The sequence below is a fragment of the Haliaeetus leucocephalus genome, unplaced genomic scaffold (assembly GCF_000737465.1).
Source record: "Haliaeetus leucocephalus isolate CR32 unplaced genomic scaffold, Haliaeetus_leucocephalus-4.0 Scaffold162, whole genome shotgun sequence".
NCBI classification, from domain to species: Eukaryota; Metazoa; Chordata; class Aves; order Accipitriformes; family Accipitridae; genus Haliaeetus; species Haliaeetus leucocephalus.
The window spans coordinates 1,980,999-1,999,156 of record NW_010972598.1 but is presented as its reverse complement, the minus strand read 5'-3'; the positions used below and the strand labels follow the sequence as shown (position 1 = coordinate 1,999,156).

Below are 18,158 nucleotides of genomic sequence, written 5' to 3'. Positions count from 1 at the left end.
CTCATTCAATACGAAGGAAAAACTTCTGATTAATGTGGTAAGATTATAGCAAGTAACAGGCAGGTATTCCATGCAAAATATAGAATCTGATAACGTAATTAAAGTCTGTCATAAATATACGTTCTGGGACTAGTATTTCCTCATTTCTGCATACTTAATTTCGCAACTAAATAATGCTCCCAAAGTGCAGGAATTATTAGCAAATGTACATTATCTCAGCACTCAGAGGCTCCTGTCACCACAGCTCTAGGTGTGTTATGTGTTGGCACAGTAAATCAATTCATGTTTCATGCTGCAGCTGCTAGACTGCTTCTGTAATCAAGCTACCCTGTTTTACATCTAGCTCAAGAGAGTCAGGATAGGGAAGGCATGCCAAAAAAAAGGCTTAACAGTGGCGACAAACCTGCAGATTCACAGCTAGCTCAGATATCTGTACTAATGTTGCAACTGCAAATTACTAATTTTATTTTACTCTACATCAGTTCAGTTCCACTCTCCTGTCCACATAAATTATGATTTATCTTACCCCATCAGCTCAAATCTGAAGTCAGATTTCAACTTTCTCCTCTGTTAATCAGTAGGGACGGCTGCTGGAGAGGAAGGATGTGTAGGGAGGACTCTAGGATGCACCCCTGGGTTGAAAAAGGTCTACCAAAGCTGCTTTCTACAGTACTTCAGAAATGGGGAGAAGAGGCAATGGGGGTCCATGCATGCCGGTCTAGAAAAATGAAAGATGTGCTAGAATAATCTGGCTGGCAGAAATAGTCTCAACAACTGTGCTGAGATGCAGCAGTGCTGTAACATATCATGGTTCCTAGTAGAAAAAAACCCACCCAAACCCACTGCATGAGACCATATGGATGAGCAAGTATAGTTCTTCAAGCAACCACATATAAACCCATGCCACTGTGTTGAGACTAAGACAGTTACCTGGGCTGCTTAAGTCAGAAAGGGCACACTCCCTGAAGATGCAGCGTAAGGTAGATAACCACGGGCTGAGGAACTGCAGCATCCTTAAAGCTTCCCAGGCAGTATATCAACAGGTACGTCCTGGGGCTGACACCCAAATTATCCCTCACCCTGACCCCAGGAGCCAGCCCGCATAGCATGGGGGCATAGCTCAGGGGTTCTGAGCACTCAGTCTGCCAAAAAGAAAGGCAAGGCTCTTCCACCTTCTCTGTGCAATAGCAACTGCCTCTTACGTTTCGTAGGACAGCCCACGACCTGGAGACAGTCTGACTCTCGCATACTATCTGCCTTGGAAAGAAGAGGCTAGCCTATGCTTACCTTGCAAGGTGAAGGCAGGCTCAGGAACGCATGAAGCTCCAGAGCCCCACAGGCTATATATGTGCTTTCTCTCCATGCTACTACTGCCTGTGGCTCGGGCTCCAAGTGTATTTGCTGCTTAGGAATAATCAGCTCAGTTTATTAGCTGGTGAACCACAGAGCAGTGCTTGGACCCTCCTCTGCCTAATTCAGACAGACACCACAAGTGGGAGTTTGGGTCTGTCCAGCCAAATGTATTCTGGTTCTCCATCTCAAGAAGCTTCAAAACTTGGCTGAGCTATTCATATATTTACTGCTTGCTTTCCCACACGAGGAACATTTCTATTAAAAAGGGTGCATGGCATACTTTCTAAGACAAATCTGACCAGTTGCAGGGAAAAAAGAATTAGTTATCTTCATGAATATACATGTTCAAATGATGATGCACAGTTCCCTTTCAAGAATCAATTCTGACTGATTTCTGAGGATGCAGGTGGCCAGTGCCTCATGAACAAAGAGATTAATGGTTTTAGTAGACAGAGCTTCCAGGATAGCATAGCAAAGCTTAATGATACATTTATCCTCAGCTAAGACAATGGTAGTAGGTAATAGTAATTTTTTTTTTCTCCAGCAGACATGAAAAAGGCTAATATAGATACGTTTTCCATTTACTGTGTTATTAATATTATTGAACTAATGGAAATTGGAGTAGTCTTTTTTTTTAAGCTAGCCTACCAGTTAGCTTCTATTTGACACAAGCAGGACATACCATGAATCTGCTGTTCATATAAGGTCTGCTCATTTCAACATAAAATTAAGACAACTAAATTTGATTGAATGTTAAAATTAACTTATCTCTTTTCAGGAATGCAGAACCAAATAAAGATTTACCTAGCTTTCCTGGATATAAAAACCAAACAACAAACCTAAATGCAGGTGAAAGACTTGCAACAGAGTTGGCAATCACCACGTCATAATCAAGACGTTCTAACAAAAATATCAGAATTTGTGGAAATAAGCAAACCAAAACATGGAATGAGGAAAAAAAATATTCATAGTGAGAAAAGCAAGAAGTTATAATATTGATCTTTGAAAAAGACCAACAGTACACAATGATATCTACAGTTACAGGGTTCAAAGACAATGACAGCAGAATTCACAAAAGTTACTATAAAAAAGCGACTTTCTCCGATTTGTAGCTCAGAGCACTCAAATATATTGATCACTTCATTTGAATACTCTAAAATTTCCTGTCTTAGAGATCTGAACAAGGCATAAGGGAAACTGAAGCGAGTAAAATTGTAAAAGCCTATGTTCTGTTCATTTGTTTGTTCAAAAACTCACAGGTCTGATTAATTCCCACATAAACTGAAGGAAATGTTAATGACAAACATCGCTCCCTTTTCTAGCTAAAACTTTTACTCATCTTTTTTTGAAAGAGCATAGGTTTTGATCTTGTGTATTCTCAATAAATGATAGCTAAAATATCTATTGCCAGGTACATCAATATAAATGTACAGGCCCTACCTCTCACCTCCTCTGACTCACGGGAACTTGGGACATTAGAATCACAGGGAAAAGAAACCACTTTTTCAAAGGCAGTTTCACTGACATTGATATTAAAATACCTATTTCTTTTCCAACACATCAGAAGAAGATAATTCCTTACTTCACAGACGTCTGACAAAGCCAATGTATTCTTACTGGTTATCAAAGGATCAATATCACTTTTGGTTGTGTAACAGAAATAATCAAAGCCCTGGAATAGGCAGTCTGGTGATATGACAAGTCTCTGTACTTATTGCATTTAAATAACATGTCAGTATTGATCAAAAGATGATCTCTTTAAGGGACCAGGACTTCCATCAGTAGTGTTCTTTTACTTGCCCAGTGAGGTTACAAGGAATTTAAACAAATAAAGATTGATCTTTGTTGGAAAAGGGTGTTCTTTATTCTTTACCATAATCAGACATGTTATGTTAAGGTGCTGCTACACATAGCAACTGCTTTGCTTAATTTATTTTTTAGAATTCCCTTTGTGATCCACATAGTAATCTGTGTCAAAAATGATCATCATCAAAATACATAAGTTCTTTCGTCCTTTGAAAAATGTATCCTACCCTTAAAATCATACTTTTATCAGATTATATAGATAATTAATGTATTATTATTCAGAAGTATGTATGAGATTTCTAAAACTCCTAAGAGATTCTAATTTCTTTCAGCATTTCTTAAACTCTCTGTGCTATTTTTCCACACAGTTTTACATAAAGCAAGTTTAGTCATGTAGTGCCAGTGTGTAATCCCTCTTTGGATAGGGATTTTAAGCCTCAAAAAAACAATTAGGAAAGCAGGCACCTACGAAATACACATAGCACAGAAAAACTTGTCAGTTGGCTAAATCTGACTGACACTCCATTTTCCAGTGCTTCAGAATCATCTGTACCACAGACATATTGTTTTATTAATTTAATTTGCTATTGCTTAAAAGAGGAAACTGTCTTGTCCCACAAGGTATGACAGCAGTCTCTGAGGTTACGTTGCCTACATTAGAATGGCTATAGTGAGTTTAAACATCTATCCAATCACTGCACTACCTTTTTAGCCACTTGCAAACTGCAAACTTCAACTACAGTAACAGAGTTTCAGATTTTTGATAACTATGAACCAGAGAAAGCTGAAGGACTATAGGGTAACAGTGCTAAACCAGTAGTGTGCATTGTATACATCATCTGAGTCTGCATTTTAAGTAAAAGGAACATTACGTAGCAGTCAATGGCATAACAACATAAAGACCTTGGTCTTACCCTTTGTTTTCAAGTCGTTTAATACCTTTGATTCCATGGGCAGTATATCGCTCACCAGTTTTATCTCAATATTTCTGGATGCCAGTTCAAGCAATTTTTCAAAAAGACGCTGACCCTGGGAAGAACATTAAAGCAAAGCAGAAGTTGTAAGACTGTTGTAAGAATAGAATTGTTCAAACAGCATATCAACAAATTAAAGACACACGTTAAAACAAAAACATATTGTAAAACAGTTGAGTAAATATGTTCCTAGGTATGGTTAAATCTACCCTAATGGTTAGCAGCTCAAACTTTTTCTTGGACAAATACCATTTTGAAGACCAAACTTGCTTCTTTCTTTTCCCAGATTGTGCAATACTATTGATGACAGGTGACATGCGGAGAATGAAGTGTCCAGGTTTTTTATGGTGCATAAACATATTTTTACATTAACTTCTAAATAATTACATTCTGTTAAATCAGGATTAAAAGTGCAAGGAAAAGAGTTTATTACACTTATTCTGTATTGAATGATTTTTTTTGTAAGTGGTTCTAACCATAGTACAATACATTTTCAAGCGGTCGTGCACTCATCTTTAAATGAGCTATACAAGGAAGGAAAACAATGATCTACATGTATTTCATATACTTTTCCTTTTTACAGTGTTGTAACTTTACTATTTAAGCCCTATTTCTAACGCAGAACAAAAAAGGGAATCTCATACTCAGCTAGATACGTGTTAAACCAGAAATCAAGACATTTGTTTCACATGAAAAATAAAATTTTAAATGGCCACATTTTTCCATATCCAAGAAACAAAGAAAAAGTAGACTTTCTGATTGCATAGTAAATGTTTAATTTTTAGATTTAATATTTTAACTTAAAGAAAAACGCTTAGTTAGAAGCATCTAACTACACAAGGTCAAGAATAAAATACCCAGTGTATCAATACTGTGCTGTGTTACTACAACCACAGTTAGAACCCATTTCCTTGCTACCATTCTAGCTTACTACAGCAGACACCAGTTACAGTTAGCAGTCAAATACACAAAAACTTTGGGTTTAAGCAGCTGACAAAGTGCCTGCTCTACCTACAGGGTTCACTTTAGATACAATATAATGCTGGCCACAAAGTAAAGCTAAACCAGAAAAGCAACAGTCGTATCAACTTTCAAACAAACAGGTAGAAGATAAAGCTTTCCACAGAACCGTGTTAGATAATTCTCTGTACAAACTATTACTCTAAAAATCTTAAAAGGATCTTTCTATTCAACAAAAATGGCCAAAGCAAAAGCAGTTTGGGATGATGCAATCTGACGTAGCACGGACCAACAAAACCTCAGACAGGAGCCCTCCTCCCACCTCCCACCCAGAAGCAGCAGACAGTGGAAAGCCACCCTTTGCCCCGTAAATTGCCTGCACAGATTGACACGTGGAGCTGTGCTGGGCCTTAAGCATTAAGCAGTCACAGAAAGTAGCTCTTCGTCTGTCTACAGTACAGACCTATTTTTTAATATTCACTTATTTTGAATATATGTGGCAAAGTAAGAATACCCAGCCTCCTAAAAACTAGCTTCCTCAAAATTACAGGGCAGCCAGAGGCTGCAGTGGAAACACAGAACTACTGTTTATGTTTTAATTTTGTAATGTATGCCTGCTTGCTGGCTCAAATCCACAACATAGCTCCCTGCTCATCCCAGGGCTCACAGGAACTCAGTAGTCAACAAGATACTGCCATAATGAAAGCATTAGTCAACGGCTAGCAGAACAGGAAAACGAAAACATGGTTTGCATGAAACTCCAAATGCTCCTTATACTCACACTCAGCATTTCTTGAGGTGACTAGGTGGTCCCATATCTAAGAAATAACACCCATGATTCAACTCACACACTGAAATGCCCTTACTGAGTTGCTGTGCAAGTCAAGGAGTGGCTTTCCCTCCCATTCCTCATGAAGCTAAAAGGATCCTTAATTCTCACGTCAGTGATTGGGTTGGGTTTTTTTAAGGAGAATAGGAGCAGCTGTTGCCAGAGGTAAGAATTAATGAGATAACAGGGTGGAGGGGATGGATGCTGCAGAGTTATGCACTGTGATTCTGGGGGAGCAGAGGGGCACTGACCAGTATTCTTGGGGGCCCTGCTCCCCCCAAGAGGGTCTCTCCTGCAATTGCTGTGGACTGACGCTGCTAGACTAACTGAAACTGGGAACAGCAATCACTTCGCTGCAAGGCTCAGGCAGCCTTTGGACCCACTTCTTCTGGGTCCACCAACTGGAGACACCAGCAGTTTTGATTTTTATTAGCTATATCTTTGCAAAAAGTGAGCAGGGAAAATTAAGGACTAAAAGGCTTGTGTGATGTAAATTAATTCAACTTATATGTAGAAACAGCTACTCGGAAAGGTTCTATGTGTTGATTTCATTTACTAGGTAGAAAGACAGAGACAACACTGTTTTTGTTTGGGTTATCTGTAAAAGCTGATTTTTGACTAGAAGCAGAGTAGAAAGCTCTAGCATACAAAAATAAACATGGGCAAAGCGTTCATAAATTTGATGGAAGGTGATTCACATTATCAATACGAATTAACGCATTAACTGTTCTGCTAAAGAAATGCTTAGAAAGTTAACATCTAAAGCTGATAAAATTAATTGTTTCAGGGGATGGTTTCTTAAGTTTTTTTCCCATGGTAATTATTTTTGGACATTATTGCCACTTCTATCTGCACAATATTTTATTTACATATGATTTACAAAAGCTTTGATAAACAAGCCTGTACTTTCTGTATTAATTTTATTTTGAACAAAAAATAACATGGCAGCATTTCCTGAGTTTTACCTGATCTTAGTATGCCCTGATGCAACCAACATAGCATCCTTAATGGATCACCTGGTTGTCTCTTACAGGCCATGCTGCCAGCTGAACGGCCCATCCTATGGGTGAATAGATCACTTGGAGTGCAGTCCTGCATTCCAATGAAGACATCTTCTCTGAAAATACATCCCTTTTCCCATCAAGGACACCACAAGCTATGCATTTATAATATCCTTTTTTGTCCAATTATGTTCGTAAATGGTAAACCCTCAAATTGATAAAACATTTAAAGCATCTCTAAGTAGTAATGGTTAAGACTAGGGGTGCACTCACCACAAATATGTGTGTTTATACAGGTATACAAAAAACACCACCCGGTGCCAGAACTGGAAGGAATTCCCTCTGCTTCATCTCTCTCTGCATCATCCCTCAGCAGGCAATCATACACTCACCAAGGCTTAGTCTAGACACTATGAAAAATTCACAACTTGCTTTTAAAAATCTGTATGTACTATAGTAAAGTAGGGTACTAGAAATTCTTCCTTCATTGTTGAAGAACCTGGCCTTCTTCCCCATTAATATTAATTTGAAACTCAGATTCTATACTTTCTGACATGTTTACTTGCAATTTTACTGGTTTGTTCTATGAAAAGGAAAAAAGACAGGACAGAAGGTCTGAAGAGTTTTGTTACTGCTGTCAGCAAATTTGAAATGCTTCTGTTCAATGCAAACCCTCATGCTGTCATTCAGACCACGTTCACTTTGCAAGACAATACCAGGCTGCTGCGTGACTACGTGACAGTGATCAGAATCATTTCTATATACCCAGCTTGTGAGGACTGAGAAATAGTAGCAGCCAAGTGCTATGAAACTGCAGCATGCTACCTTATACAATATCTGCATTTTAACAAACAATACCACCAGAAATCTGCCTATCTTGATAAAATATTCTCTTACACTTTTCACTGGGCTGTTTCAAAAACCCTACTGAAAGTGACAAAATAGGATGTAAAAAGTACTTATCACATGAACAAACTGACATTCTCATGGTAGCTTTAAACTACTGTACATCTGAAACATCAGTCCCAACTGTACCCTGCCACAGCCACCTGGTGAATTTAAAAAAAAGAAAGGTATCATTACCAAAAGGCCCTGCTCTCAGAGCAATTTCTTAGCAGTCACTAGGCAGACTGATTTTAGCCTGGTTGATTTCCCTTGCCTGCTGTTGTCTTTATCAGCATGCTCTCCTCATTAAAAATAAAATAGAAAAGATACGAACATGAAAATGCTGTATTTACTGAAGTACTCTAAAATTGAATTATTGTGCTCTTCAGTAACTTAGATTCCTACAGTTTAGACAATGCTTATCTTTTTCTTTCCATGGAAATAAAACTGGTTACTTCCAGAATTTTCTCTGGATTTACTCTATGTAATTCTACTAATATTTTTAAAAGTTGTCTTATGATCTAGCCTCTGGGTATATCTATAAAACATCACTAAAAATGATAGCATGCTAGCAGAAACCAATAGAGCAAATAAAGAAAGAAATCCTAACTTTAACTTCTCCTATTTAATACAGAACAAATGCTGTCCTCAAATTCTTCTAGCAACACAGCTAATGAAAAGGGAGGGAATGTGCTTTCATTTTAGAAACTCTCCTTTTTAAATTTCTTTTCTATGCCTCAGTCTGTACCAGCTGCATTGGAGAAATGTAAGCACCTGAGAAGGAGAGATGTTTGCGTAAAGATGACCTTACAGAAAAGAAAATACACTGTGATCTCTACAGCTGATTGTAGCTGATTTCTGCTGGTAGCTGTTAGGTTTGGAGGTGTGCTCTTCTTTGTACTTATTTGTGATTTTTTAATAATTGTCAAGGACTGGTACTTAAGCTCTGATGCTAACATTTGTTCTACCAAACAAATCACTTAAGATCCTTGGGCAATGCATGTCTGAGTGACACAGGACTCATCATCAAAGACTCATTACAAAGCTGGACAGCTGGATTACATGAGACATATTATCTGATGGAGTGGGAGACTTCTCCCATCAAACCATTTGGGAGCTGCACAATAGGTAGGTAAATAAAGTCAGAACCATCCATTTTTTACGTGATCATTGTGAAAACCAGACACCGATCTAGCCTTAAATGATCTTATGGCCATTCAAATAGCCATCCAGGGAGAGCTGTGCGATACTCATGGCAATACCAATAAACCATGATGGCATTAATTCTTATTTGTGAAACATAAAATGAAATTCAGAAGGAAGGACTTGCTGTCACTCTAAGTTAAAGTTTCTAAACATGAGATGAGCCAGAGGAAGTGAATTGTGAAAATCCTGAGATTGGCATGATCTTATGTTGACCCCTCTCTTCACTGCAAATGAATTAAAAGTTATCCTCAAAAATTGTTTCCATTGTCCTCTGATATCTCTAAACATCACATTGCCACAGGATGAGTCACACATTCACATTCTGCAAAAATCTCAAAGCCTCTACATGACAACTACCCTGCTATCTTGAAAATGCACAGATGACAACACAAAGTCACCAAACCACGTGGTTTTCTTCTGAATGAGAAAAGCAGGTGTAGAAAGCCTACTCAGTATTTTGCCAAACAACTATTTGTTTGCTTGACCACTTAAGCTGTAGAAGCACACAAAACACTGTAGCATCATGTGTTTGCATTTGGAGACTCCAATTTAGCAAGTCTTATCAATTCAGGTGACTGAGCACAGCAGTTGTGACCTGGACAGCTCAGTCAGCAATGACTGTTTATTTAGATTTATAACAACAAAAAGTGGACAGGCAACTGTCAAGGACATGAGGTAACATACTCACAAATAAAAATGAAGAAAAATACAGCAGAAAGTTCTGCAATTTCATATATGCACATGTATACATACATATATATGCATGTCCAATATACATTTGGACAAATTGGACAATATGTATACATATGGATGATATGTATATTGGGCATATATCTATATCTATGTGTATATATAAAGCTGCAGAATTTCCTCCTGTATTTTTCTTCAATATATATAGGACATACGTGCGTATATATGTGTATGCATGTGTGTATGTAACTCCACCAACACATATACAGAGAATGTAGCTAAACCTTGTAACTAATTAAGAAAAAGCAATCAAGCCTACTCAGCTTTTCTCCTTCAAAAATCCACGTCTGTTGAAGTGCTCTTGTAGAGAACCTTGCTTTGCAATATGCCTTGAATATTCATAAAATGGAAATTGCTAGTTATAGAGCAGGATGTGGGTCCATATGGAAAATGGTTATGTCCTTAGTTTCTAATAAAACCAGAATCATTCAAGGAATGACTAGAACTTACACACCAAGCACCATACTACCCCGAAGTTTTGCATCTCACCCCCTTACCTTTCATAATGTTTCTGCTGTTTTGGGGCAAATTTCCCTGAACTCAAATTGTAAAGACTTGAGGACATTCGAATTCTACATCAGAAAATTACTAGATTACAGTTATTGAAGGTCCTCTGAAATTTCAATTTCATTTTACAAGTGGAGAGAGCAGATGTAACAGTGCAAGTTTTCTCCCTTCCCTTTCACACACTAAGCTTTGTGTACATTCTCTCGGGCAGGGATTTGCTAAGAAACACTGCCTCTTGGCAATTTCTTTAGCAATTAGACTGGCCAATAACAGTACTGTGTTGTAGCATGAATAGACAAGCTTGACAGAAAGATCTATCAGCTGTTCAGCCCACACTGCTGTACAAATGAGGAAATGACTAGAATATTAATTGCCTTTAAACAGAAGCAATTACTCATTTTTGTAAGACTACTAGCAGGAGAAATAGATAACTAGAATAGAATATTATGAAAAATGTTTCATTTTTCTGGCTTTAACAGTGCATTTGAGGATGAAAGAGCAAATCCACTTCTTACATGTCTCTTCTTCCTTTCCCTGCTCTGACGTTTGGCAATATCTTACAGTTTTTACTTTGCATGAGAATGTGGAACAGTGAATGGCTTTGATGCTTAACTACCAAAATCCCAATTTTCAGTTTGCAATGTTTGTCCTCTGTTTGGGATTTGTTAGGCTTTGCTGGTTTTGAAGCAAATGACATGTTGAATTTTTTTTCAGACAAAACATTTTTAAAAGATTCATGCACACACCAATTCATGCACATCCTAAAAACATCTAAGGCACTATCTCTTTGAATTCATCTGCTTGAATGACAGTACACGGGTTTGAAGTTTCTTAGGCAATAAATTTAAATAAAGCTTAGCTGCATAATTACATTGTGAAAAATCTCAATATTTTGATACTCAATAAATTTATTCACAAACTGTATTCCAATATTTATAAGCATTCTAAAAGGAAGGGTTTGCACTACATTTTCCATTTGGCTGCTCACCTCAGATTTTTCACGCTTTTAAATGGACATGCAGCAGATTTATTCTGAAGAAAAGTTAATGTATGCCATTCAACTAGGCTACAGCCTCTTTCAAGAGTAGAATCCAGTTCATGACTTGAAAATACAGGTTATTTGCAGTACTATCTTTAGTTACTCAGAATACCAGTCTTTGTCTATCATCTACCGAAAGGCAATTTTTACCACACCACATCAACAGAACTAGAGAGGAAAGTGAAGAGTTTATAACATAGTATAATAGAGTTGATTCCTTACAGTTACCTGGCTATCATTTTAACCCCATTTCATGTCAGCTGAGTGGCTTCTTTCAGCAAAGAATCCATTTGGTGGAAAAGAGGAGATAATCTCAGCCTATCAGTTCTTTGATATCTTAGTTTCACAAGTGATACTAAGTGGAAGACTGCCCTTACCATATTTCTAAGAGGATTGCTCTCAAGGATAAAGTGTTTGTTGGCACAGCATCATTATAATGCATGTCTGTCTCATTCACTGTGATTTATGATTTTTCCTATTGCTCTTAATTGCAGAGGTCTTGAACACTACTCCCTCCCAAGATTCATTTTGAAAAGGTATGAGAAATCATCTGATACTACATTGTTCTTTGTAAGTGTAATTCTATCCATCTATTTGGCTGCAGAATTAATCCACATGCTTGCTCTTTTCCTTCATCAGTTGCACCAAATAGAAAATAAGTGTATAGATTTATGGATATTCCCAAATTATGGATGTGTTAATATAGGTACAATTTTGGAGGTTTCTTAGGATTACACAATGACATCCTTTCCTAAGATGGAGGTGATATGAATATGTGTTGGATGTGTTATCTAGTCCAAGCGTGCCACCACTCTCAGAAAACTACTGTATTGGCAAGAAAATCCCCATAAGGAAATGTTTTTTTTAGACTGCCCCCCAAAATAGGTCTGCTACAGGGAAGGGCTGTAGTTCTAAAAAATTAATAGTGAAACAACAAGAACAGATTGTTAAAGTCCCACCCTTTTGTTAGGCTAGAACATACCTGGCATGCTGATGGATGACTGTGATTGAGGTCCCACTGGGAAGATACTATGTCAACAGACTTTTCAGCCATATTAAGCAAATTCATCCAGCCTTGGAAAAGAGACAAATGGGATGGTGCACTGTCTGAATAGTTGATCCCTTCAGGAATATTTTCCACAAGAGCAACCCTGAGAATAGATAAGGAAAAAATAACCACTTAACAAAAGCACTTTTCTTTATTAAAAAGTTCCAAATTGTAAAGAATGTCAGGTTTTGGACCTGTGGTTCAACATCTGCTCCCAGAGGCTCTCAGCAGTGTGCCACCCCACAACTCGCTCTGAAGTTGCTGACGGTCATGCTCCGCACTTCCCAAAACAATAAAATGCGGAAACGAGCAACTGTTATTGCAGCAAAGCCAATTAAGCTTTTGAAGCTCTGCAAAATTAGCTTAAACATCAAAACCCTTACTTCTTATAACACAGTAAGTGAGACTCAGTCCTTAAGGTGAGGATGGGAAGAATGAAACAATCTCTTCTTGCTTTGCCACTCTCATCTTTGCATTTAATTTCTTCTCTCTAAGCAGTGTGGCAAGATGTATGCTCCCTGACATTCTCTTGGGTCTGCTTTTACAGCTGACATTTTATTACATTGCAGTCTCTATATATGAATTGCCTCTTTCCAACTGCTCTAAGCTACCTAATTTTTCTGCTTTTGTTTACCTGTGTAAGGCTCTAACTGGGGTCCAGTGGTTAAGAAAAGAAGAATTATGCCCTTTTAATTTCCTGTTCTTTTTGGAAGGCTCCTTGATCTTATTGTCTATATTATTCAAAACACTTGCAAATTACGTTACATACATTCACGTGGATCCAGAAAGCTAAACAAACATTGTAGTAAACTGACAGTTCAAAATATGCTCCTTTGCTTCAGGGAAATGATGTGTTTCATTCAGCATACTGCCTCACTGCTAGATTTCCTTAAATTGCAGCAGGTAAAGCTCCTCTCTACACTCAACAGAGGAATCTTAAAAATAAATGCAAGTCAAACAAGCTTCCCAATTCTGTCTTTAGGTAAGCAGATGAAATTTTCTACTTATCCAAGTGGCGCTTCTATGAGTGTCCCCACCATCTACCACTTTTACTGTGAATTATAAAAACCAGATTTAGGAAAGCTGTAGTAGGGACTTGGAGAATACTCCTTTTCATTGTATCCAAGTATATCAAGTATTTCCAGACTGTTTCTGTACTTATTAATAGCATTAATTACCAACTCCAGCAGTATGAATATAATTTGTAAACTTTTTTTAAGTAAATCATTAATACAAACCTCTAGCGTAAATGAGAATTGTACACTTTTTGACTGTTAGAAAAATAGATTAGTGCAGTATCTTCTATTAATTCAGTTCATCCTAGAGGTTCACATGGAAACATTTACAGCTATTTCAGAATATCAAGCATGTTTGTGAAGTTAATCCATTAAAAGACTGAAGATTAGTACTCTTTAACAGTATAAAGAAAACTCAGTAAGAATGGTGCTGAAGTAAACCTGTGGTAATTATCACATTCTTACTCTCCTGGCTGGCAAAAAATTCTCCCAAAACCAGAACAGACACAGCTCCTCCTTTCATTAAAAATTCAAGTATGTTCTCCAATTCCCTAAAATCCATCAAACAACATACATATCACTAAGCTACAATTATTGATGAAGTTCTCTACAACATACTCTGAATACACTATTCTATTGGTTAACATTAAACTTAACTGCATTACAGTAACAGTGTTGTTACAGCAGTAAATTAACTGTAAAAGATTAAAAACACAACTTGATTTTTTAATTTCTTCAAAGTGTACTTTATTCTAAAACATTCTATCTACCTTGTCTACAAATTTTTCAAAATAACTAGTGCCCTTATTAGTCTATTAGCAATGCCATACTTTTAAAAAGAAACTATTTTACTCTAACACTTAAGGTTTTAGACTTATTCCTGCTGCATCTAATCCTGTTACAGAACTTAATAAAACATTTGTTAGATCCCTTGAAAGCCTGGCTAGTTCTTTTTCATATTGTGACTCTTAGCAAAGTCCATGTTCCCACAGCTGTTTTACGGAGACCTGTAGGATGGCCTCCTTCAAAGAGCAAGAAATCAAAGCACCTTGCTCTCTACAAGGACTTAAAAAAACCCCCAACAATCCAGTGGCAAAGATGAGAAATGAATCCATATCTTTCTGGCCTCTTCCATCCCTTGCCCAATCACACGTAGATACAGGAGAGCATTATTTTGCACATTCTCCAAAGACATTCTTCATATCAAATGATTATTCAAAAAAATAATCTATCAAATCTGGTTCTTATTTAGCTAGAATTTAAAAGTGCACATCACTCCCTTAACACAAGATGTGACTGAAATTTCTCAACATTAGAATATTGCCTGACATACACAGTGTTTTCTGGTTGAACCTATGCAAATGAATATACAGGAGCCTACAAAATAACTGATAGGATTGAATCTGTCAGGGTCACTTCCAGTGGCTTGTAGTGGTGTTTCCCACGGGCTGTACTGACCTGCTGTCTCACTGGAAAGCATTAGCTTAGCTGCTATTCTTCCAATCTCTGTCTTTGGCAAGTTGAAAGCTGCCAAAAAGGTAACACTGTCACAGAGTCACAGAAGGGCTGAGATGATCTGGAGATCATGTCGCTCAACCACCCTTGTCAAAGCAGGGTCAATCACAGCAGGTTGCTCAGGACATTGTCCAGTCAGGTTTTGAGTATCTCCAATATCTCCAAGTCCAAGAAACTAAACATATTATATTTGAGATTAGGGCCCAGATCCAGCCAAACACATACATGCTTATTTCTGATGCATTCACTTCACATTATTTAGGTCCAAAACAGGGGAAAATGCTATATCCATATATTATAAACCCAGATTCCAGAGATCATTGGAAACTATACCTTAAAGTGTAATGCAGGAAGAGCTGTGGATGTAGGTCATTGGTCTATAGATACATTTGGGCACAGATATGATCAAGATATGCAAAAAGCTTGGGCTCTTCCTCCTGTTCCTCAGGTTAAAACCATTGACTTCTTCAAAGAAAGTAGCAAGGCAAATTTGCTGGACAAAAGGAAATTCATCTCCCTCTTGAAAGGGCTCTCTCTTGTCAGGTAAGGAAGTTTGTCCTGACTGTTGGGCTGAACTTGTTCTTAATAGGAAATCAACTCCCAGCTTGTCAATCTGCATACAATTCAGCAGGCTACAGCACTAGCGCTAAATAAGGAATGTGACTACACAGCTCCTGCCATTTTATAATTTGGGTTTGATTATGTAATAAAAGCCAAATGCATTCCAGTTAGCAAAACTGTTATTCAGAACAGATATTATCTGTTAATATATTTCCTAGTCTTTTGTTTAGACAAATAGTAAGTACTTCGTGTTCTTTAGCGGACAAAGACATTTCATCTAGCTAGGGTACTAGTTAAAATGTTTTCAGAGTTTAGACTTCCCTTTAATAATGAACTGATTCTGCCAACCCCCCCCCAATATATTCCCCTACCCACTCAAAAACTCAACACCAAGCTCAGAATTTAAAAAAAGTCAACCACCAAGTTTCTAAACTAAGTGATTTTGCTTTCATAACCTTCCCTTTTCCTTTGGCACAATAGCAAAGTTCCAGTACTTAGTCAAGAAGAGCTTTGTTAAACCTTCTGTGCAAAAGTATGAGTTTGCAAGCCCCAATTCCATCAATAAAAGCTAAATTTAGCTCTCATTTTTGTACCAATATGACCCACAATGAGGTTTTTAAAATATGGTATAACAAACTTCCAGGAGAGAAGGTCCTTCACAGACCCTGAGGAAGATCAGATATGGTGACATAATTTATTCTGCAAAAATGTCATATTAACAAAGCAAAACAGACAAATGTAGCATGGTGATTAAAATGGACGTCTCCTATGCTCAAAATCATTAGCAGATAACTGTTGGATGAGATGTCCTTCTCTTCCCGATTTCCTGGTGCTCTGAGTATTTCATCTGATTAATGCCAACATAGGCTAGCCTATTCAGTTGTATAGCTGAATATTCTCGAACCTACCTCACACAGACTGAGAAACAAGAAAGTAATGTTACATGATTTCTGTGAAGTTATAGAGAGAGACAAGGGTCAGAGCTGAAATTCAAGCTCCTCTAAGCTAACAGAAATGTGGTAAGCAGTATAATGGTATTTAACGCCTACCAAAGAATAGACCTTGACCTCAATAATAAGAGTCTTCTGAGCTCAACTATATGACTTGCATTTAGCAATTCCAAGTGAATTCTGTCCCCGGCTAAGGATTCTTCTTCATCTTTGACAGTTCTTTGGTCTGAAAGTGAGGTTTGTTTCTGATCTTACACCATTTTTTCCCTCTGAAGCAAGCAGAGATACTATTAACTTAGCATCTTGGTTAATTAGAGAAGAAAGAGGGCTAAGGCAGTGAAAATAGGTGGAGGCTATATGTCTATCTCTTGAATAAACTTGAGGTTATTGGCGAAAATTCATAGCTCTGTTGAAAAGTTTAGCTCTAATGATTACACAAGTATAAAAGGACAGTTCTCTTGATAGTTCAAACTTCACAACTTATTAAAATGATAAGCTGTAGAACATTATTCACTCCAGTTTGTCTCAATCCAGAGTCATACACTAAAGAAAATCCAGGTCATATTCACTTGAGTGTCTCTACAACATCTGAATTTACTCACCATTAAAGGGAAGAAAACACTGCAATGATTTGTATGAGACAATAAAGAAATGAAAGATGAGCAAATGCTATCTTTGTCATAAGGCTGCTATATTTCAGACAAGGGAGAGAAAAAAGAAAAAGAAGAAATAAAGAAAGAAAAGGACTGGGACAGGTGTATGAGTCCTGCCCCTACACCAGGGTCCTAGTTAAAGATACCCTCTTGCGAACCCTCTCTCAATCCAGAAGCCCTGGAACCACCAACCCCTGCCCTGAAGGACCACAGCTCCTCACAGCATTCCATCCCCTCCTTTCTTATAAACCCAGAGTCTTAATATCCATTCAAAAGCTACCATCTTTCTCAGACCTGTGTTTTCAATTGAGGCTTTCACCATATCACCTTCAAGCCCTCTACTTCCTTCTACATCGCATCTCCCCTACCACTCTTCTACCTTAGATCTACTCATTAGCTGTCATGCTGGCCAAGACCATCTTCTCTTTAGCTCCTCAACAGAACCACAGCTCCAGCTCTTGTTTCTGAAAAGGATTAAGAAATATCTTTCTAGACAGCTTATAATTACTATTACAAAAACATGCAGAACACTCTCTTTTCTGGGTTCAGAGAAGAAGTTTCCTAAAAAAAAGAGAAAGTACAGCACAACTTATCAATATATTTGGATATTCCCCTTGCAGTCAGTGGTAAGGATTTTGAAGATCAAGTGCTACAATTCACTTGAGATCAGACTCCAGAGTGTAAAGATGTGCAGTGTATTTGGATAATTACATGGTATATCCGGTAAAGAAAAATTAAACTGTGCATTATAGGTAATATTTACTCCATAATTAATTACATCTCATTCTTCCAGTATAAGAAGTTACAAAATCTGCTAGCTTTCACATACTTATGCTGTTGATTTCAATTTTAAATAAAATATGTTTGAGACATTAACATAAATTCATGACAGAACACAATGGTTAAAAGTGAAATGGAGAGCAGATAAGATTGAATTTAAAACAGACTGTGAACTCAAACTAAGTACTCAAAAGCACCTAGATTATTAGCATCTGAGAATATCACAAACTCTATAACAGTCCTCTACCACTGACAATCTCAAGTGGTGAGGCACGTGTATGTGTGTTTGTACACATGCATGCGCCTGAGTATGTGCATACTACAA

At 37.5% G+C, this 18,158-nt stretch overlaps 1 protein-coding gene across 2 annotated transcripts in view; it reads right to left on the bottom strand.

The window, feature by feature from the left end:
- PLD5 (phospholipase D family, member 5) overlaps positions 1-18,158 on the bottom strand; it is a 190,849-nt gene that overhangs the window by 58,074 nt on the left and 114,617 nt on the right. For both annotated transcript variants that reach the window (XM_010562601.1, XM_010562602.1), the window contains 2 exons: positions 12,293-12,461; positions 4,074-4,188 (listed from right to left, as the gene is read on the bottom strand). In XM_010562601.1, coding sequence (XP_010560903.1) covers positions 4,074-4,188; positions 12,293-12,461 — 284 coding nt within the window. The remainder of the gene's footprint in view (positions 1-4,073; positions 4,189-12,292; positions 12,462-18,158) is intronic.